Source organism: Rhineura floridana, chromosome 5, assembly GCF_030035675.1.
Source record: "Rhineura floridana isolate rRhiFlo1 chromosome 5, rRhiFlo1.hap2, whole genome shotgun sequence".
Classification (NCBI taxonomy): Eukaryota; Metazoa; Chordata; class Lepidosauria; order Squamata; family Rhineuridae; genus Rhineura; species Rhineura floridana.
Genome location: NC_084484.1, coordinates 140,043,677 through 140,066,037, shown reverse-complemented (window position 1 = coordinate 140,066,037; position 22,361 = coordinate 140,043,677). Strand labels below are relative to the sequence as shown.

The following is a 22,361-nucleotide window of genomic DNA, read 5'->3' as shown; positions in this document are numbered from 1 at the left end:
TGTCCCCCATAGTTGTCTTTTTTCTAAATTAAAAAGAAAAAAAAATTCTCTTAGGGGAGTAGTTGCACCTCCATGATCATTTGTGTTGTCTTTTTTTTTTGAAACTTTTTCTGTTCTACGATATCCTCTTTGAGGTGTGGTGACCAGAAATGTACACAGTATTCCAATGAGTAAACACCATAGATTTGTACAGAGACATTACAATTTTGCTAGTTTTATTTTCAAGCTCTTTCCTAATGATGCCTAACATGGAATTCTCCTTTTTTCCTCCCCCGGTTGCTGCACAATGGGTCCTTTGGAAAGCCATATCTTACTGTGGTTTAAGACAGGTCTTATGATTTACAATTTATCATGCTTTCAAAAAATACAAAATTAATCTCCAGAATTCACAGTGCATCTCTGCATTCCATGAATCTCTAACTATCCACCTTCATTGTGGAGTGATGTAAAAAGTCTTATACTCCTAAAATCCATTAAAAAGGAAGCTTTTACTACCTAATTTTTGTTGAGTATTGAATGTTATATGCCAAATTAACGTGTCCACTTAGATACTGCAAAAAAGGATATTCTTCAATTCTTCAAAATTCTTCAATTCACCTGCACCCCATTCCCAGATCAGTCCCAATCAGTTCCTCTTCAGTTAATGTAACCCCAATTAATTTCTGCCCTGATCTTTCCCCACATCAGTTCTTTAGTTCTTCCCCGTTCTTCAGTTAACTTTTACTTAATTAATCCAAAGGCATTAGAGAAGGCAGCAATTAAAGGATTAGATTCCTCTTTACCCCACCAATATATTTCTGAGACGCTGCTCCCGCCCATCATAGCTCAGGTGCCTTGATGTCTCCAAGGCACATACCCTGAGCCTAGAGCTTCTTGTCTAGTCTGCAATTCACACTCTGCACACTGGCTATGGGCTTACCAAGGAATAGGTACCCCACACCCAGGGAAGGGCATGCTGTGTCATTAAGTACTGTCATTTCCCAGGGCATTTGTGGCTTCAGTTTCAGTAGTGCACAGGCCAGCAGTGGCAGCTGAGATACTGGCTTGCCTTTAGATAATTTTTAAAGTAAAAAGACCACTCCTCTGTATTTTTGGTAGCAGACATACAGAGAAACACACACCAGCCCAGATAATATTTATTTATTGAAATACCAGACTGTCCAGTATGAAGGAGGACTCATGGCCACCATACACTCAACAATTACCATGCCCTATATTTGCAGTACTTTGTGATACTTTTGGGGGGGTTAGTGCATGAATTAACTAGTAGGTTCTGAGTTTTGAGGACAGGAGGGGGGTAGCAGAAAATCTGTTTGAGTTGTATTATGTGTTGCGATTTTTATCATATTGTTCTATTTATTATATTGAGTTTTGCTTGGTATGCTTTTGTACTGTTATCTTTATTCTGTATATGTTTTTGAGATTTTTTTTCTTTTTTGTAAGTCGCTTTGAGTTTCATTTTGGAAAAAAAGTGACTAATAAATATCATTTTTTAAAAAATTAACCCTTAAAAGGCTGAAGGGTGCATCAGGTCTCAGAATAATCAGTGTGAATTAATGATTAATTCATAAATTATGTTGGCCCAAATTAACATGCAATTTCCCCATAATAATTTGTTTTAACATAAGGTAGGTTTTTAATTCTTATATCTTAACACAATAAAATCAATTTAGGGTTCTCTGTAATCTCTTCATATTATTATCTAGCAAGGTATGACACCTTTGATAGTACAAAATTATGCATGATTTAGCAACATACGTAAAGCACTAGACTTGTTCGTTGAATGACTAAACTTGCTTAGTTAACTTTTCTGATTAAATTGTGTAGCTGGGTGGGTTTACATATTGTGCAAACCTGGATGTAAAAACTTTGAAAATTCTGTTGAATAAATTCATGGGATTTATTTAGAGTTCCCGGATTTCAGCATAAGGTGCACTAAGCTGATTCTTGTCTGCTACAGAAGCATTTAAGTGTGCGTGCATGCTCACAAGCATTTGTGCAGGTTTGATTTTAGTGTTTAATACAAGAGCTTTACAATAAGAGAGTATTACCTGATTTTTATAGAGCTGGACTCTTATAATCTTCTTAAAATATATACTCCATGACACTTTTCGGTGCATATTTATTTCTTGCTACGGAAGTCTTTTGGATATGTGTTATTTCTGACTTGGCAGGTATTTCATATTTTGGCATGTTGAAACATAGTGGTGCTTTTAAGGCATAATAAGTTCATAAGGAAGGAAACTCAGCACACACACCTGATTCATGACTTGGTGTTCAAAAATTCATTATTGTAATCTGAGGCAGTGTGCATATCTTACTTTATATCCCTTTTTCTTATAGTAAATACTGTCCAGCTGGATGTGTGCTTCCTTTTGCTGAAATTTCTGGGACTGTTCCTCATGGCTATAGAGATGTAAGTAAACTTCAGAATAGTTGTTTGAACTTTGATATTCCATTGCAATCAGATTACAGCATTTTCATACGCTTGGCACTGGGGATGCAATGATGTCTACAGTTTTTCAGTAATATCTCTAGACCAGGGGTCGCCAACCTTTTTTAACCAGAGGACACATTTCAAATTTTGAGAGAGTGCTGGGGGCACCCATCACAAAATGACTGCCATGAGGGCATGCATAAATAAAATGGCTGCTATGAGGGGGGGGCATGGCATAAAATAAAATGGCTGCTATGGGGGAGTGGCATAACACAAAATGAGAGAATAGTCATAGTGAGGCTTTTCCCATAATTATATCTCCATACTAGAAAAGGCTTGACCTGTTGAATTTCTGCCTGACAGACATACAGCTATTAAAGGCACAAGAACTCTGTTTTTCGGCCAATGCCAACCCTAAACCAAAGTCTAGGCTGCCATCCTGTACCCACTTACCTGGGAGTAAGCCCCACTAAACACAAAGAGACTTGCTTCTGAATAGATATGTATGCCATTATACTGTAAGTTAACTATATAGTAAATTCTTAATGAGTCCCTGACCTTTAGCTTCTGCAAAGCAGAAGGCATGCCTAAGTCTCTGTACAAAGTTTTCACATTTGCCTTTTGGGAGTAGGGGGATTCTTTAACATTCATCCACACTTATTGTGTAGTAGTATTTGCAGAAAATAATATGTAGGCACTACCAGATATCAGGTGAACCCAACACAAGAATGATGATCCTGGTTGCTAGTAATAATAATAATAATGAATTTTATTTTTTAGTCGCCTATCTGTCTGGGTTAGGGACACTCTAGGCGACATACAACAAAATAAAACAGTACATATATATATCAACAACAATCAAATTAAGCTAAAAACCATCCTTCAGTTCATATAGCATAGAATTAATCTATCCCAATCTTGTATGCCTGCCTGAATAGCCAGGTCTTCAAGGCTCGGCGAAAGCTTGACAAGGAGGGAGCATGATGGAGATCAAGAGGGAGAGAATTCCAGAGGGTGGGGGCCACAATTGAGAATGCCCTCTCTCTGGTCCGCACCAGCCTAGCTGTTTTCACCAGTGGGACCGAGAGAAGGTCTTGTGAGGCTGATCTCGTCAGGCGGCACAATCGGTGACTCTGGAGGCGTTCCTTCAGATATACTGGGCCGAAACCGTAAAAGGTTTTAAAGGTCAACACCAATACCTTGAATTGGGCCTGGTAAACAACTGGTAGCCAGTGAAGATCTAATAACACTGGGGTGATGTGATCCCAGCGGCGGCTATGCTTAATCAAGCGTGCCGCCGCATTCTGTACCAGCTGTAGTTTCCGGACCGTTTTCAAGGGTAACCCCACGTAGAGCGCATTGCAGTAGTCTAAGCGAGAGGAGACCAGGGCATGTATCACTTGTGGGAGCAGATGAACAGGAAGGTAGGGTCGCAGTCTCTGTATCAGATGTAATTGATACCAAGCTGCCCGGCTCACTGCTGTAATCTGAGCCTCCATGGACAGCTGGGAGTCAGTAATGACCCCAAGACTGCGGACTTGGTCCTTCAGGGGTAAACTCACCCCATTAAGCACCAGGTCAGTAATTCCTAACCTTCTTTTGTCTCCCACAAGCAGCACCTCAGTCTTATCGGGGTTCAGCTTCAGCCATCCATCCACTTACGGATTCCAGGCACTTGGACATGGTGTTCACAGCCAACTCTGGTGAGGACTTAAATGAGAGATAGAGCTGAGTGTCATCTGCATACTGATGACACTGCAGCCCAAAACTCCTGATGATGGCCCCCAGCGGTTTCACATAGATGTTGAATAGCATGGGAGAGAGGATAGAACCCTGTGGCACTCCACAATGAAGAGGCCAAGGGTCTGAAACCTCATCTCCCAATGCCACCCGTTGCTGCCTATCCGAGAGATAGGAACGGAACCACTGCAAAACAGCGCCTCCAATTCCTAGTCCCTCTAGGCGACTTAACAGGATACCGTGGTCAACAGTATCAAAAGCCGCTGAGAGATCCAGGAGGACAAGGAAGGTGTATTCACCCCTATCCAATGCCCTCCTCATATCATCTACCAGAGCGACCAAGGCTGTTTCCGTTCCATGACCAGTCCTGAAACCCGATTGGAATGGATCTAAGTAATCCGTTTCCTCCAAGTGTGTCTGTAACTGCGCAGCCACCACCCTCTCAATCACCTTGCCCAAGAATGGTAAATTAGAGACTGGGCGAAAGTTGTTTAGCTCTTGGGGATCCAAGGACGGTTTTTTTTAAGATGGGCTTTATTACCGCTTCTTTGAGGGCTGATGGCATTGCACCCTCTTGCAAGGATGCATTTACCACCACCTTGATCCCTTCGCTCAGTCTCTCTTTGCAGCTCATAATGAGCCACAAAGGGCAAGGATCAACCAGACAGGTGGTTGGCTTCACAGTACCGAGCACCTTGTCCACTTCCTCAGAGAGAAGAGGCTGAAACCGATCCCAACGGACCGGAATGCAACTGGCCGACTCTGGCCCACTTCCTGCCTCCACGGCGAGCGGAAGCATGCTCTTCAGGCACTCGATTTTATTGGCAAAGTGTTTGGCAAAAGTATCACAGGAGATTTTAGAATGTTCCATGGGTTCCTGAGCAACTGGACCGACCAGGCTTCGGACCACTTGGAACAATCTCCTGGGACAACACTCTGCCAACGCAATAGAGGCAGCAAAGAAATCTCTCTTTGTTGCCTTTGTTGCCACCTGGTAGGCAGCTATTGCTGCTCTAACCCGTGTCCGATCGTCTTCAGTGCGAGATTTCTGCCACCGGCGCTCAAGTCGTCTCACCTCCTGTCTCAGACCCCGCAACCGTGGCGTATACCATGGTGCAGTCTGAGTTCTATTCAGGGGGAGAGGACGTTTCGGAGCCACCCGGTCCACTGCCCTAGTGATCTCCTTATTCCACTCCATCACCAGGGATTCAACCGGGCGTCCTTCAGTCAGCTCCATATCACCCAGCGCATTCAGGAATCCTTTGGGCTCCATCAGGCGTCTGGGGCAGACCATCCTAATAGGTCCTTGTCCCCTGCGGAGGGCATGTGGCATCGAGACATCTATATTCACCAGATAGTGATCTGACCATGACACGGGGTTAGAGGAAATCGCCCCCATTTTCAGAACACTTCCCTCCCCTCCCGAGACAAACACAAGGTCGAGAGCATGACCGGCTACATGGGTAGGCCCTATATTATTAAGGTGCAGATCCCAGGAAGTCATGGTTTCCATGAAATCCTGAGGGGCTCCTGTGAGGGCAGCCTCGGTGTGTACGTTGAAATCCCCCACCACCATAAAATTGGGGGAAAGCAACCGCACGCCCGAGACCACATTGAGCACCTCAGTCAGGGAGTCTGCTGTGCAGCGGGGTGGGCGGTACACCAGCAGAATCCCTAAACTGCCCTTTGGGCCCAACCTCCAGTACATGCAATCAACAAACTTGGTCTCGTGGAGAGGGGGTCTGGTGAAACACAAGGATTCCCGATAGATGACTGCCACTCCCCCTCCCTGCCTACCAATCCTCGGCTGCTGTGCATATCGGAAACTGGCCAGACACATGGCCTCAAGTATAGGAGCCGAGGCCTCATCCAGCTAGGTCTCCGTAATACACACCAGGTCTGCGTTCTCATCCAGGATCATGTCATGGATGAGTGATGTTTTCTGTACCACAGACCTGGCGTTACACAACAGCAGTCGAAGATTGGATGGAGTTCTGCCTCCCCCAGTTATCTTCTGGTGGTAGACAGGCCCGGAACAAGGGATGGATATTAAGCATCTATCCCTGGTTCCCCGACGCCGGCTTGGCCTGCTACCCGCACTTCTCCAGAATCTGCCGCCTAGCCTTTGAATATTGTGGCCCCCCACCCTCCCCACATCCTCCCCCTCCGGTCTACACATAGCTCCCTCCTATTCGCCAACAGGCAGGTCTTCCGTCCCTAAGTAACAATAATAATAGAAAGTAGTCCGCGTCTTTCCTGCCTACAACGTGAGATTAGTTCACTTGCAGCTGATGATGGTCCTTCTGCCTCCTCCCGCTCCTAAGCCTCCACCGCAGTGATCGTCTCCGTCGCGGCAAAACGTCGCAGCCAAAATGTCCTGTCGTCTTCTTCTTTCCTCCCCTCTCGGGCCGACAAGAACGTCCGCCCACACCTATAGGTGGAGGGCGTATCACGGATGTCGCTAGGGGAAAAGGAAGGGCAAACTATGCAGATTTCAATGACATGGGGGGGAAAAACCAAAGCAGGAAAAGTACACTAAAAGGGAGGACAAAACAGCAGCTCTTTAGGACTCCAGTGATCCCTATTGCCTTGTGTCCAAACAACTCATTTATCAGTCACAGCTTTGACTTCACTCATTGGCTAATAACACTGACAGGCAGGAGACTCTTTTCATAGAAGGACACCTGCACATTTTGCACCATAGCTTCCTTTCTGGGAGGGCTAGAGGCTTGCTTTTGAAAGTGAAAGCTCAGACTACGGACTGCTAGCAGGTGCTATGGGTTGGTGAGCCCTGCTCTATAACAGGGGTGGCTAGCCTGTGGCCCTGCAAATGTTGCTGGAATCCAGCTCCCATCAGCCCCAGCCAGCACAGACAGCGGTCAGAAATTATGGAAATTCAGCAACATCTGAAGGGCCACAAGTTAGCCATCTCTGTTCTAGACCCATTTCAAATCTGGTTACAGAATTACATCTGAATTGAGCCACAGTGAGAAAGCTGTGTGTATTTCATGTGCTTAGAATTTTATAAAAGCAAAGTTTAATAATATATACGCTGGCTAGATAGTTAGAAGTAGCTTCTTTATCGTACTAAAAACTACGGAAGTGCTATGAAAGAGCACATAATTTGAAATCTCTCTTCTCTCCCAAGTCGTCTTCACTTTGCATGGCTGGTGTGCATGCAGGAGTGGTGTCCAATGTTCTAGGAGGTCAGATTAACGTTGTAATCAGCAAAGGCATTCCATATTATGAAAGTTCACTGGCTAACAATGTCACATCAAAAGTGTAAGTATATGTTCACTTTAATTGCTACTTCTTAATATTGCTAAAATATACTTGCAGGTAAATGTTTAGTTCTGAAATATTAAGCCTAAGTTCAGCCAAGGATATTATTAAAGTTGTTGTGCTACACACGGTATTGTGGTGTCTAGTATACCTGTAGAAGATACTAGAAACTTTGGACTAGAAATAATAAAATATTGCTTTTTTGAAGGTGTGAAAATCTCCCCTAAGTTTCACATAACGTTAAAAAACTTTGTTCATGAAATTCCTTCTCTTTCTTGCTGATGATCATGAATGCAACCTGTTCATAGCTGACTTTTGTTGTAGCCATTGCTTTTTTTCCAACTCTTAAAATATGAGATAGGGAGCCTTTAAAAAAGTCTTTATCCACTCCATAAGGATTTTCAAGAAATATAGATGGAACATTTTATCCAATGCCCTTATTGCTTGGAAGCTATGCATCAAGACTTAGATTTAGTATGATGTATTATTTCTTTGCTAACTGAATGTACTTAAAGAATGCAGATACACAAGGCAGGATAGTATGGCCTCTCAATAAGAGGCTTAAAAAGCACTGGGTGTGAGTGGGGTAACTAATCTGAGTGCCAGCATTTTCTAAAATAGCAATCTGGATGTTACATTGGGAGATTTGGTTTTTCCTTATTTTATTTTGGAATGTGGAACATGGGAAGATGCCTTATATAGAGAGTCAGACTATTGGTCCATCTAGCTCAGTATTGTCTACACTGACTAGTAGCAACTCTCCAGGGTTTCAGGCAGGAGATGCTGGGGACTGAACCTAGGGCAAGGCAAATGCTCTACCATTGCACTATGAATCTTTCTCAATGTGAGGTCTTTTAGATCACCTTTTTGTGTGGCTTTTATTCCAAAGATAGTAGAATAATGTGCTAAGAGTAGTGAATATAATAACAATACTGAAACATTGCATCCTTGAATAATAGAACGGGGGGGGAGAGAGAAAGAAATTGAAAGGAAAACTTTCCATTTTGTTTGAACTAAAGATGTAGTTTTGTGGAATCTTTGGTTTGTTTTTTACACAGAGGACCACTGTCTTCAGGTCTCTTCACTTTCAAAACTAGTGGTAAGCTATTATTATTATTATTATTAGTAGTAGTAGTAGTAGTAGTAGTAGTAGTAGTAGTTTTTCTTCATAAAATAAACCCAAAACGACATACAGTGAAAAGATTAAAACCAATATAAAACTAACACAACTAAAAAGTTAAAAAACACAGTATATAGATAAGAGGGTGGAACAACCTACCCCCTAAAAGAGGCTAGATTACTTTGTGTTTATGAGACCTAGACTCTTATGTAGTCTTGCATCTCTACAGCATCCTTGCTCCTTTTTTCCTGGATGCATCATTGCCAACTAAACCTTGTGGCAAAAATGGAGATCTATCTTTTGATGAACTATCCCCTCTCTTCAGTCAGTGTAGGAGATAATTATTCTCACTCTCCTGCACAGTCGGCCTTGCGGTCATGTGGAAAGTTTTTCATTCCTATTCTGGAATTGAAGATGTCTATTATTTATTTATGTAAATATGTATATTCTGCCCTTCTAGTGCTTACCACTTAGGGCTACTAGCAATTAAAACCAAACATAAACTGTGTGTGTGTGTTTGTGTTATGTGCCTTCAAGTCGATTACGATTTATGGCGACCCTATGAATCAGCAACCTCCAATAGCATCTGTTGTGAACCACCCTGTTCAGATCTTGTAAGTTCAGGTCTGTGGCTTCCTTTATGGAATCAATCCATCTTTTGTTTGGCCTTCCTCTTTTTCTACTTCCTTCTGTTTTTCCCAGCATTATTGTCTTTTCTAGTGAATCATGTCTTCTCATTATATGTCCAAAATATGATAACCTCAGTTTCATCATTTTAGCTTCTAGTGGTAATTCTGGTTTAATTTGTTCTAACACCCAATTATTTCTCTTTTTCACGGTCCATGGTATCCACAAAACACTCTCCTCCAACGCCACATTTCAAATGATTCTTCTCTTATCCACTGTTTTCATACAATACAGTAAATATGTGGAACCCCCTTCCGCCCTCAGATATGGTTGACACCAAGTTTTAATAAGCTTTTGATTCCAACCAAAGGCCTACTTATTTACCCAGACTTTTGGTTGAATCTGTGTTGCCGCACTTTAGCTATTTAACTGTGTATATGCACTCACCTGTTTCTACTGTTTTCTTATAGATTGTATTATTTTATTGTGTGTTATCAGTATTGTACCCCACTTAGGGATTATTTTGTAATGAAAACTAGGTAACACATTTTATAAATAAATGAAACAAAACAAAAGCACCTGTTAAAAACTTACTATATGATAAAATAAATGCCTTCCTAAACAGAAAGATTTCTGTGTTACAACAAAAACCCCAAAGAGGAGGGCCAACCAAGTCTCCCAGAGCAAAGTTATGCCACTTTTTTCTTCAACGTTGCTAAAGTCCAGGTTTTCCTTAATGCAGCAAAACATATTGTTGACATGACAGGCGTTTCAATGAGATACATCAACTGACTAGCATTTAAATATATATTGTTTAATTTGTACAAAGTTTATTGTGATCTAGATCCTGTTTTATCTTGAGGATGTAGGAGAGGTTTCAGTATTAATTATGTTACACTCTCCTTGCCAGAGTTCCACTATCTCTTGGATGCCTTTTATATTTAGGTTGCTACGGGACCCTGGGAATGGAGTCTGGAGTAATTGCTGATTCGCAGATTAATGCATCATCATTTCTAGAATGGCCTGAGCAAATGGGTCAGCCAAGCATCTGGAAGCCAGAAAGGGCCAGGTTGAAAAGGCCTGGACACTCTTGGGCAGCTTTTACCAATGATGAATATCAGTGGTTGCAGATAGACCTAAATAAGGAGCAACGCATTACAGGTAAACACACCTGTGTTCATTCTTAAAAGGAATGCTAAAGCATATGTTCATAAGAATGGGAACTTTAACTTAAAAGAAATTGGGAGAGCGCTGTAGACTGTGGTGACTACTTCCTGGTGGATGTAAAGGTAAAGGTGTCCCCGCACTTGTAGTGCGAGTCGTTTCTGACTCTTAGGGTGACGTCTTGCAACATTTACTAGGCAGACCATATATATGGGGTGGGATTGCCAGTTCCATCCCCGGCCTTTCTTTACCCCCCAGCATATGCCGGGTACTCATTTTACCGACCACGGATGGATGGAAGGCTGAGTGGACCTCGATCCCTTTTACCGGAGATTCGACTTCCTTCTTCCGTTGGAATCGAACTCCGGCTGTGAGCAGAGCTTTGGCTGCGTTACCGCCGCTTACCACTCTGCGCCACGGAGGATCTTCCTGGTGGATTTAGTTGCTAGAAAAAGCACTGCAGAGTAAGCCAAAAAGGGCAATCCCAATTTATTCAAGTGACAAAAAACACTTAAGATGTGAGATCAATGGCAATTTAATGAAAATCAGAAACAAGTTCTGGCATATTTTGAGTGGATGCAGTTCTTATCAGGAGATACATTTTTTAAAAAATCTATAATATTACATTAAGAAAACGTTAGTGTTACAAAAGTAAATTGTACGTATCTATCATGAGAACTGTGTACATATGTTATGTGACCTGCTTCTTGAATATCTTTTGAATATCTGAGCAGCACTACATGCTACAGCCATTACTGTCATGCAATGGTTTAGGAATAAGGAAACCTCTCCTTGTATGATGCATGTACTGTGAAGTGTGCAAAGGCCTTTAGTGGTCTGGGCAGCCAGAAGGTATGTGGTTCATTTCTGCATAGGTTTCCATTTCAAAGGCTATATTAGCTTTTATAGCTGGTAGTTAGCACATGTCGAATGGTGGGAAAAGGTGCAGTTTTGCACATACTGTCTAGATTTGTATGTTCTGAACATGGTAATCAAAGAACAGCCTTTTAACTGATTTTCTGCTCTGTTGTCATTGTGCACCAGACATTGGGCTTGAATCAACAAAACTGGGTTTGCATCAATGGCTTTTCTAAATTCATTTCAATCAGGTTTTAAGGCCGTGATTTCCCTGTAGGATAACCTCTGTTTGGAGATAAAATATGCCACCCTGTTCATTTTGCTGGATCTCTCAACAGATTTCAATATCTTCAACAATGGTATCATACTGGAAGAAATAGGGAATGGCATTGTTCTCCAGAGGTTCTGCACATATTTCAGTGACAATTTCCAGAAGGTGGTGCTGTGAGATTTCTGCTGGTTGCCGTGGTATTTATGCTTATTGGTCCTGCGGGGTTGTATCTTATCTCTGTGCTGTCTACATGAAACTGCTGAGGGAGGTCATCCAGAGATTTAAATATGCAGATAATATACATTATCTGTTTCTCCTGTCCATCAAATCTAGATGAGGCAGAGTGTGCTAAATCAGTGTATTCTCTTCACACAGTAACTGGCTGTATGAGGGCCAATAAGCTGAAGCTCAGTCCAGACCAGATGGAGGTGCTTTTAGTGCTATTAGTGGTTTGTATGCCCAAATGAGGGGAGTATAGTGTGGGAGGTTGTCATTGATCCATCTTTGTCCCTAGAGGCATGGGTATCCTCTGTAACACATAGCACCTGAGCTGGTACACAAACTATGACTATATATGGACAAGGACAATCTTGCTTCAGTTATCCATGGCCCAGATTACTCCAGTGTGTTGTACATGGGTCTGCCTTTGAAAAAAGTCTAAGTTCATAGTATGGCATAGAGATGTAAAATTTCCAGAAATTTTAAAGCCATGGGAAAAAATGTTTTTCCCCCAGGTTTTTTCAGAAAAAAATGAAAAGTTTCAGAAAAATTGAAAAAATGGAATATTAGCACTTTTTACAGATTGAAAGTCACTTTGTTACTTCAGGAACATCAAATGTAATTATGTGCAAGCTGGTTTGGTATAAAATTATCACATTTGGTATATTAAAAGTACATTTTATTCAAACAATGATTACAAATTGAATTTACTTTTTTAAATTTTTACTTTTTTTTGTAACAAATGGATCTACAGGATCCTGAACTATAAGGAACACCTGAGCTGTAAGGAACCTCTTTCATTTTGCCAGTTTATGAGGAGCAGGCAAAAAACAATTAAAAAAAACACAGAAGAAACCATCAACATTAATAACAAAGAAAATTATTTATGTCTCCACTAGTCCTCCACAGTGTCAAGCAGACATAAAGCATCCATTCCCATAAAAAGAACTGAGAAAGGGGGGGCAATATTTAATGAAACATTTTATTCATCATGCTAAAATAAAACATTCCATAATCCATTTTTTCTTTGTTTTTTTCAATTTTTCAGGAAAAAAACAAAAAAGGCTTCAGAAAACCCCCCCAAAAAACTTTTTTCCCCTGAATTTTTCCGTTGTTTTTTTCTGGGCCTTCACATCTCTGGTATGGCAACAAGATTGCTAACTGGGATCGGGCAGTGCCACTGTATCTTTTATCATGTTTGCTGGCTCTGAATCTATTTCTAGGCTCAATTAAAGTGCTGGTGTTAACTTTTAAAGCCCTTCACAGCTTGGGATAATGGTACCTGAAAGATCACCTTTTCTCTCACATACCTAACCAGACGCTGAGATATCTCCTCTGGATGTCTCCACCAACTAGAATTTAGCAGGGAGCTACTACTGAGAAGGTTTTTTCAGCAGTATGATGCTGTCTCTGTGTCCTAGTAAGATTGGGAGGGATGCCTACTCCAATGTTTTCTCAAGTTGCAGCATTTTATACTGCATCATACTCTTATTTTATCTATTTGTAGTGTTTTGTTTTTATTTTGTAAATGTCATCCTAAGAGCTCTTGTTATAGGGTGGCTTATAAATACCATCAATATTTATTTATTTATTTGATTTATATCGTGCCCTTCCTCCCAGCAGGAGCCCAGAGCAGCAAACAAAAGCACTAAAGACACTTTGAAACATCATAAAAACAGACATTAAAATACATTTAAATACAACTCAGTGGAGAGCTGTAGTTGACTCCATGAAAGGTGTATGATACACAACTTTTCAAAAACATATTCGTTGTATTTAGATGTGTGTACACTTGAATCATATAACGTGTGTCTACACGCAGAAATTGCGTGAATTTGCCCTCTGGAAACTCCCTACCTGTGTTGGTAATGTGGGGTGCCTGCATGTAGACACATTGGAGTTTATGTGGAAGAGTGAGAGGATAGGGCAGGAGAGGTTCTCTACCAGCAGTAGGCACCCCTATACTTAGAGAAAAATATTAGGGTGTGTGACATGTCCTCAGTTGTTCAAGGCTAAACATGAGCAATGTCTTCATATTGCTAAGGAAACCTTGTAGCAGAGGTCAATATGCATGTTTGAGCCCTCTGCTGACTGTGGTTCTGTGTTAAGACAAGATAGGAGGACAGCCCATCCTGGGTTCTTTCTAAATTATCCAAGTAATTATACTGAGAGAGAGAAAAAGCACGCGCTTGAGGAACATAGGAAGCTGCCTCACATTGAGTCCGACCATGGGTCCATCGAGCTCACTGTTGCCTACACAGACTGGCAGTGGCTTTCCAGGGTTTCAGACGAGTCTTTTGCAGCCATGACTGGAATAGTCAGGAATTGAATTTGGGATCTTTTACATGCAGAGCATGAGCTGTGGCCTAAAGAATAAGTGGAGAATATTTGTATGTTCCCTCCTTCAGTTTGTCCAAAGGAACTTCCCTTGTTGATAAGAATATAAGAATTCTGCTGTATCAGACCAAAGACATCCTGTTTCCCACAGTGGCCAACCAGATGCCTGTGGGAAGCCCACAAGCAGGACATGAAGGCAATAATGCTCTCCACTGTGGTTTCCCTGTGACTGGTATTCAGAGGCATGTTGCATCTGGTCTTGGGGTTGTAGTCATTGAGAGCCTCATCCTCCATGAATTTGTCTAGTCCCCTTTCAAAGACGTCTGAAGTTAGTAGACATCACTTCATATTATGTTAGCAAATTTCCATTGTTTAACTAAGTGCTGTGTGAAGGAATACTTCCTTTTGTTTGTCCTGAGTTTCCTGTCATTCAGCTTCTTTGGATGACTCTGGGTTCTAGTATTATGAGAGAGGGAGAAAAAGTCTCTCTCTCTCCACTTTCTCCACACCGTATATAATTCTATATATCTCTATTATGTCACCTGTTGCCTTTTTTCCCCTAAATAAGAAAACAAAACAAACTTGTAACCTTTTCTCATTGGGATTTGCTCCAGCCCCTTGATCATTTTGGTTAACTTTTTCTGCACCATTTCCAGCTCTACGTTATCCTTTTTTTGAGATGCAGCGACCGGAATTGTACACAGCATTGAACAATAAATTTATACAGAGGCACTACAATATTGGAAGTTTTGTTTTCAGTCCTTTTCCTAATGACCCTTAATATGGAATTTGTCTCTTGGTGTTTTTATTGAGCTGTCCATCATGACCCCAAGAGCCCTCTCTGGTTGGTCACTGCCACTTTATACCCCCAAGGCTAGTGGCAGCGGATGGCTAGGTTAAGGGCCCATGAATTTACAGGACCCACCAGCTGCTTCCCTACTGAATGTGGACTGACTGCGGCATGTGTGTAGACAAGCTCTGCTTTTGAATTGGAGCAATTTGGCTCCCATGCACCTGCCTGTAAAATACAATGCATGTTAGATCATTTTACCTGTTGATGGCTATTGTGCATGGAAGCCGAATTGCTCCTATTCAAAAGCACCAGCATCAACTGCCTAATGTGATGTGAACGCCGCTCCTTTGTTCAGACAGGCTCTGGAGGGCCTGACAGCAAAGATCTAAAAGGCTAGAGATAAGCAGCAGCCAAGCAGCAGTGCAATGCAGCTTCACCTTTGTAAGCAGGGCACAACTTTTGCTTTGAAAAAATCTGCACCTTGTTATTTGTTAGGAACAAAGGCAACTTGAGTAACTTGCAACTTGAGTAACTTGAAAATGATTTCCAAAAGGAGTGAGAGAGAGAGAGAGAGAGAGAGAGTATGTGTGTGTGTGTGTGTGTGTGTGTGAGAGAGAGAGAGAGAGAGAGAGGTGGGAAAAGATATTTTTGCCAGTGGTTTCTAAACTGCTTGGGTTTTGTATCCTCCCTCCACCACACAGTACCAAATTCTTCCAAGCTACACAAGAAGTGGATTGGACTGTGAAAGAACAACCCAAATTGTGTTTGAATTTTTACAGATTTGTAGGGCAGTCCAATATCTCAGAGAGGAGGTCAGGTCTCCTGCACGACTTTCCTTCAAGGAACTCAAGGTGGCATACAAACATGGTTATCCCCCTCTGGATTTTATTCTCACAAAAACTCTGTGATGTAGGTTAGGCACTGAGCATATTTATATCGAAAAGCAGCATATAAATTTAAATAACAAAATAAATTACAGGAATACCCTGCATTAACATACGCAATGGGTCCAGAGCGAGTACGTAAACTGAAAATGTACTTACAGTGAAGCACTACCTTTTTTCACTTGCACTGCCACTGTGCCACCTCTCCTTCACGCGGAGCCTCAAAGCCCCGCGCTAAAGCCTCTGCTGTTGCGCTGCCATGCCTCTCAGCTGATCGAGATCGCTCCTCCCAGCTGATTCACGGTCGCGCGGTCGCGTCTCTTTCCACCCCCCACTGAAAGAATAGGCCACAACCAAAGGTTAAGTGTCCGTTCTTGCGAGGCGAAGTACATAAACAGGAATGGTGCTACTGTAAGTAAGTCCATACTCGCGAGTGTCCGTAAAGTGAAGGTCCGTATAGCGTGGCATTCCTGTACTCCCAGGTAAGTAAGGTTAGGATTGTAGCCTTAGCCTTTTGAGAGTGAAGTCATAAACTGTCTAGCTCAGAATAATCCCATTTTCCACTGAAGTTAAGAGACTACTTGATTTGAGACTACTACCAATAATGTAGCCATAGGATCAACAAAATGATACTCCCTACAGTCCAAAATTATACTGCTGAAACGAAGAAAGCTGTGGATTGTTGTGTGGAAGGACTAAGTTCCATTAAGTTCTGGTACTCAAAACAAATTTCTAGGCTTAGAATTTAATTCCAGGTAAAAACTGCAATGAGTCCTATGACACATTAAAAAAATAACCCAATTATGATGACAGAAATTTTCATAGACTCAAGCCTGCTTGCTTTGTCAGATGCATGAAAACTTGATTTGCAGGTATATAAAATGGAAATGGACTGCCTTCAAGTCGATCTTGACTTATGGCGACCCCATAAATAGGATTTTCATGGTAAGCGGTATTCAGAGGGTGTTTACCATTGCCGTCCTCTGAGGCTGAGAGACAGTGATTGGCCCAAGGTCACCCAATGAGCTTCATGACTGTGTGGGGATTCAAACCCTAGTCTATAAAGGAGAACATTGTCTGGTGGGAAATGAATGGCAATGAGATTTAAAAATGTAGTCAGTAATAATGAAAGCTCAGTGTATGTTCAGTATGCATCCCTTTTGCAGTAGCGGATTGGTGATAATTGCTGGAGACAAGAAGGATGTGCTTTGTGGAAGAAAGGGAGGGGCTCACTGATACCCTGTGCCCAAGGACCTGCATTAACCTTGAGCTGACCTTGCATACCCCATCAATGTATATGTGAAGTTGGGGGGGTTGCCCCAATACTCAGCACTTGACACTTATACCGAACCACACATACCATTTTATGGCAAATTCAGTCCGTTTGGAGAGATCCTTTTTGGAGTTCTTTGTAATCCCTTTTCTGTTTGTGTTGGGCTAGAGTTTATATTGATTAAACTTTTATTTAATGTTCTTACTATTTATTGTAAATGGGAACCTTCTTATTCACAGGTATCATTACTACTGGCTCCACCTTAGCAGAGTACCATTATTATGTCTCTGCCTACAGGATTTTGTACAGGAGTGATGCACAGAAGTGGACCATATACAGAGAACCTGGTGTTGACAGGGATAAAGTAAGCCTGTTCTATTTTCTGTGTGTAAAATGATGAAATTGAAGTACATAGGAAATTATTGCGCATTTAAAAAAAACAATTATTCTGGAGTCATCACTTAATATAAAGGTGCTTTTGCTCACTGGCTGAGAAAATGTAATTAAAGTTCTTCAATAGCTAAAAAGTTTAACTTTGGTACGTATGTATTTCAAATCACACTAATTATTAGAAAACTATGATAATGGAACATGCTTGTGTCTCATTTGAAACATGGGTCGTAGTAGCCCATCCAGCATAAGAAAGGTCAAGTCAGTCGAACACAAGAAAGAAAGATTTCCCTTTTCACATGCCTAATGCTTGGATTGAAGGAAGGGAGACTTCCAGCAGAAGCCAGGAATATATTTATGTTGGGAGGGGGAGGGGGAGGGGGGAGGAGCGCAAGCATGCATGCATTGAAGATGGGGGGAGATGGACAGATGTGCCTGCAGAGATGGGATACTGGGAAGTTTTTGGAGATGGAATCTGGGCGTTTGAGATAACAAAGAATATTTATGATGCACATTTGCAGACAGTAGTATGTTACTCCTATTATATGCTGCAGGTGTAAAATATTTCAGTGTGATATTTTTGTACTGCCTGACTAAAGTAGTGCTGTTATGGGAGGGAGTACAATCAGCCCTCCTACCTTCTCCCGTTGGCCAAGACAATTGGCAGTGAACTTGAACGCTATGCAAATCAAGTCTCCATATCACTGCCCAGGCTTTTGCAATGGACCACACAGATGAAAATTTGCTGTTCACTTTCACCCAGAGAAATGCTGTGTACCTGTCATATTATGTAGATGCCAGTGAATCCTCATATGGGGGAGTTTTTTAAAAAAATGGTCTATTGGTGTCTCCAGGTTGAAGTTAAATAAGTAAACCTCTAAGCAAATGCTGAGTATGTTAGGGAAAAAATCAGAGATGGATTGTAATTATTGCTTTTGACTGCCCTCTTCTGGGCTTGCAAAGTAAAAAGAAGAAAAGCCATCTACCTAACCTTTGTTAGGTAAGATACAGTTAACATAGATGTTCATTTTAAATTGCAGTATGTTGATTTTGGAAAAAAATATCTCTGGTTAGAGCTCATTCAGGAATTTCTGAAATGTGACATTTAGCAGGCATATAAAAGGTTTTTCAGTGAGAAGCATCTAATTAAAATTATTCAATAGCCGAACTTAACTACTGGATCTTTCATCTATACTTTGAGAACTCTAGGTCTACTACAGAGAATAATTTAGACAAGGGGATTAGAATGTCAGTACTAACTTGTTATCCTTTTTAAAAACAATGGGTTTTTTGTAAAGCAGAACTTAACAGTGTCTTAGTAAATTGGTATATTTAGCAACTGATTTTATTTTTCTAGGTATTTCAAGGCAACACTGGGTATTATCAAGAAGTCCGCAATAACTTCATTCCACCCATCATTGCTCGTTTTGTTAGAATAAATCCTTTGAAGTGGCATCAGAAAATTGCAATGAAAGTAGAACTGCTAGGATGTCAGTTTAGTATTGGTAAGTGGAATGGTATTTAGCATTCTTTATATTAGCGTGACTTTTATTGGGAGGAGGACTTCATGCAGATTGAATTATTTTGTGCCTTGTAAAATTCCTTTTGGGAATAATACATATACAAATAAATGTTCTTAGTTTTCATTGCATGACTGTCTGATCTTCAGCAATTGAATCAATGTTTGTTATATTCCTGGACTATGAGTATAGTACAGCTTGTTTTCGTGGGCAGTGATCCATACATTCATTTGCACTTATTTGACGGCAAAGCAAGTCTTAGCAGATATTTTGTGGCAATTAAAATTTTTACAAGTGCTATTATATTTGAGTAGTAGGCTTTCTTACATAAAGAAATCTGATTGGTGTTTTAACTAATGGCATGACCTAGATTTTGGTTTTATTTAAAGTGCGGGCTCCAAGACCTACAGTACCGCCACCACCTAAGAACAGCAATGACTTTTCCTTGCACGCTGATAAAACAACCTTCACTCCTGAGATCAAAAACACTACAGTAACTCCAAGTGTAACCAAAGGTACTGATATATATCTAGACAATAGCATTGTAGCATCATAATGCTAAGAGCCAATAGTAATTCTGTATTGATTCACTGTTACATTTTTGCTATGTTGTACACTTATAAACTATATTGATATAGATACAATTTAAAATAGAAATTCGTATAGGAGAGATGGATAGTTGGCATATACAACTGTGTATCCAGTAATAGGAGATGCCAAATTTAAGTAGAAAACTAGTAATGGGTACCCAATTGCTAAATTAGGAGGAGTGTTTTGTTGAGAACAATTGATCATTTGTAACCGGTTTATGTACAACATAGGAAACATTCCAAACTTCAAACAATTTGCTGCAGTAATCTGTGGGGAACCTGTGGCCTATGGGACTAATTAGGCCCAGCATGCTTTCTATTTTGGCTCAAGAGGCTGTTTTCCCAAAACCACGCCCACCTGCTCCACACCTGACATCATATGTGAGGATAGGTAAGGATATGGCTGCAAAGGGAAAAACTGATGGCTTAAAGTGAATTCCTGATGGTTCCTTTGCAAGCAGTGCTTGCTGACAGTGAACCTCACTAGGATTGGCTGTCCTTAGTGTACCCAAGGGGAATGCTATAAGCGCAAACTGATTGACTCTGCCAGTCACCCCCGCTTTGCCTGTTTGCAGTCGCAGTTTGGATTCAAGCCACATCTGCAAAGAGACTTGCAAGGGGCTTGCTGACAGCAGTTACAGCAAGCCCTTTTGAACTTTGACAGGTGGTCAACCCTGCCAACTCTCAGGGATGGGAGAAATCCAGTTTCCCATCGCTGCTCTAGGTATTATTGTTATTAGTGTTAGATGACACTTTGCTGCAGTAATATCTAGATGCTATTACGAATGTTAAATGAATTTTCTTGAATATCTGTAGAAGTAAAGAGGGAGGTTTTTTTTAATGGACATACAAACCTTACAGACTCCACTTATATCAATTTCAGATGTGGCATTGGTAGCTGTTCTGGTTCCTGTGTTGGTCATGGTCTTTACCACCCTCATTTTGATCTTAGTTTGTGCCTGGCACTGGAGAAACAGGTAAAAGAATCATTAAAAGCTTTGCTCCCTCTGCAGCGATAAAATGTAATATATTACATATATTACTTTGGGCCTCCAGATGTTGCTGAACTACAACTGTCATCATCCCTGGCCATGGGCCATGCTTGCAAGAGCTGATGGTAATTGTAGTTCATCAACATCTGAAGGGCCAAAGGTTCCTCACGACTGATATACAGGATGGAATTGAGAAATGAAAATTTGATTTATTAAAATGCTCAATTTATGCATTAAAATGAGGAATAATTTCATAATTTAACCATGTGGATGTGTTCACAAGGGCATTTCCTGGTTGTGTAGTACTTTAATCTGAACAACTTTGGGGAAGCGGCTGTGTAGTTTAGCAGCTGTAATATCCTAACAGAAGAAGCAAATATGACTGTTTTTTCCAGGGGAGGGGTATCTTTGCCACCATTTACATTCACCAAGGTGAAATCAAATAAAAAAGGGAAGAGCCCTTTAGTATTTGAGTCTACCCAAGCAACTACAGAAAAACTTTATAGCAAAAGAGTTTGGACAGTATTCAGCTAACTTCTTGCACTAGTGGAATGACTCCAACTAGACTCTAGTTACTAGAGCATGGAGATTTCCTTGGACTCGAAGGCCTTATAGGTCCCTTCCAACTCTACTATTCAACAATTCTATAATTCCCCCTCTCCTCTTCCAGCACACCCCCTAAATCTGTTCTGGGGGTTTGGAATAGATTTTGGGACAGAGCAGCGGGAGGGGGAATCCCTTTGCCCTAGCTGAAGTTGTTCCGCTAGCAGACGTTAGTTGAGTACAACCCTTTACCTGTATTTAAAAACCAGTACCTTCAACTGTTGATCTGAATTAACTGTTTCATAGTGATACTAATTTTGGCTTTGTTCTGCATTACCCTCACTTTTTCAGAAAGAGAAAATCAGAAGGAACCTATGACATTCCTTATTGGGATCGTGCAGGTAACTATTGTAGCACATCTGTTGTTGTTGTTATGTGCCTTCAAGTCGATTTTGACTTATGGCGACCCTGTGAATCAGCGGCCTCCAAGAGCATCTGTCATGGACCACCCTGTTCAGATCTTGTAAGTTCAGGTCTGTGGCTTCCTTTATGGGATCAGTCTATCTCTTGTTTGGTCTTCCTCTGTTTCTACTCCCTTCTGTTTTTCCCAGGATTATTGTCTTTTCTAGTGAATCATGTCTTCTCATTCTGTGTCCAAAGTATGATAACCTCAGTTTCATCATTTTAGCTTCTAATAATAGTTCTGGTTTAATTTGTTCTAACACCCAATTATTTGTCTTTTTCATGGTCCATAGTATCTGCAAAGCGCTCCTCCAACACCACATTTCAAATGAGTTGATTTTTCTCTTATCCACTTTTTTTTACTGTCCAACTTTCACATCCATACATAGAGATCGGGAATACCATGGTCTGAATGATTCTGACTTTAGTGTTCAGTGATACATCTTTGCATTTGATGACCTTTTCTAGTTCTCTCATAACTGCCCTCCCCAGTCCTATCCTTCTTCTGATTTCTTAACTATTGTCTTCATTTTGGTTAATGACTGTGCCAAGGTATTGATAATCCTTGACAAGTTCAATGTCCTCGTTGTCAGCTCTAAGGTTACATAAATCTTCTGTTGTCATTACTTTAGTCTTCTTGACGTTCAGCTGTAGTCCTGTTTTTGTGCTTTCCTCTTTAACTTTCATCAGCATTCATTTCAAATCCTTACTGGTTTCTGCTAGTAGTATGGTATCGTCTGCATATCTTAAATTATTGATATTTCTCCCTCCAGTTTTCACACCTCCTTCATCTTGGTCCAATCCCGCTTTCTGTATGATATATTCTGTATATAGATTAAACAAATAGGGTGATAAAATA

The 22,361-nt window shown here is 41.0% G+C and overlaps 1 protein-coding gene across 4 annotated transcripts in view; it reads left to right on the top strand.

Moving 5' to 3' along the window:
- The window catches only part of DCBLD2 (discoidin, CUB and LCCL domain containing 2), a 60,904-nt gene that overhangs the window by 31,097 nt on the left and 7,446 nt on the right, over positions 1-22,361 (top strand). For all 4 annotated transcript variants that reach the window (XM_061628237.1, XM_061628236.1, XM_061628238.1 and 1 more), the window contains 9 exons: positions 2,344-2,416; positions 7,326-7,459; positions 8,518-8,558; positions 10,152-10,367; positions 17,245-17,369; positions 18,753-18,900; positions 19,305-19,430; positions 20,389-20,482; positions 21,392-21,441. In XM_061628237.1, the coding sequence (XP_061484221.1) occupies positions 2,344-2,416; positions 7,326-7,459; positions 8,518-8,558; positions 10,152-10,367; positions 17,245-17,369; positions 18,753-18,900; positions 19,305-19,430; positions 20,389-20,482; positions 21,392-21,441 (1,007 nt within the window). The remainder of the gene's footprint in view (positions 1-2,343; positions 2,417-7,325; positions 7,460-8,517; positions 8,559-10,151; positions 10,368-17,244; positions 17,370-18,752; positions 18,901-19,304; positions 19,431-20,388; positions 20,483-21,391; positions 21,442-22,361) is intronic.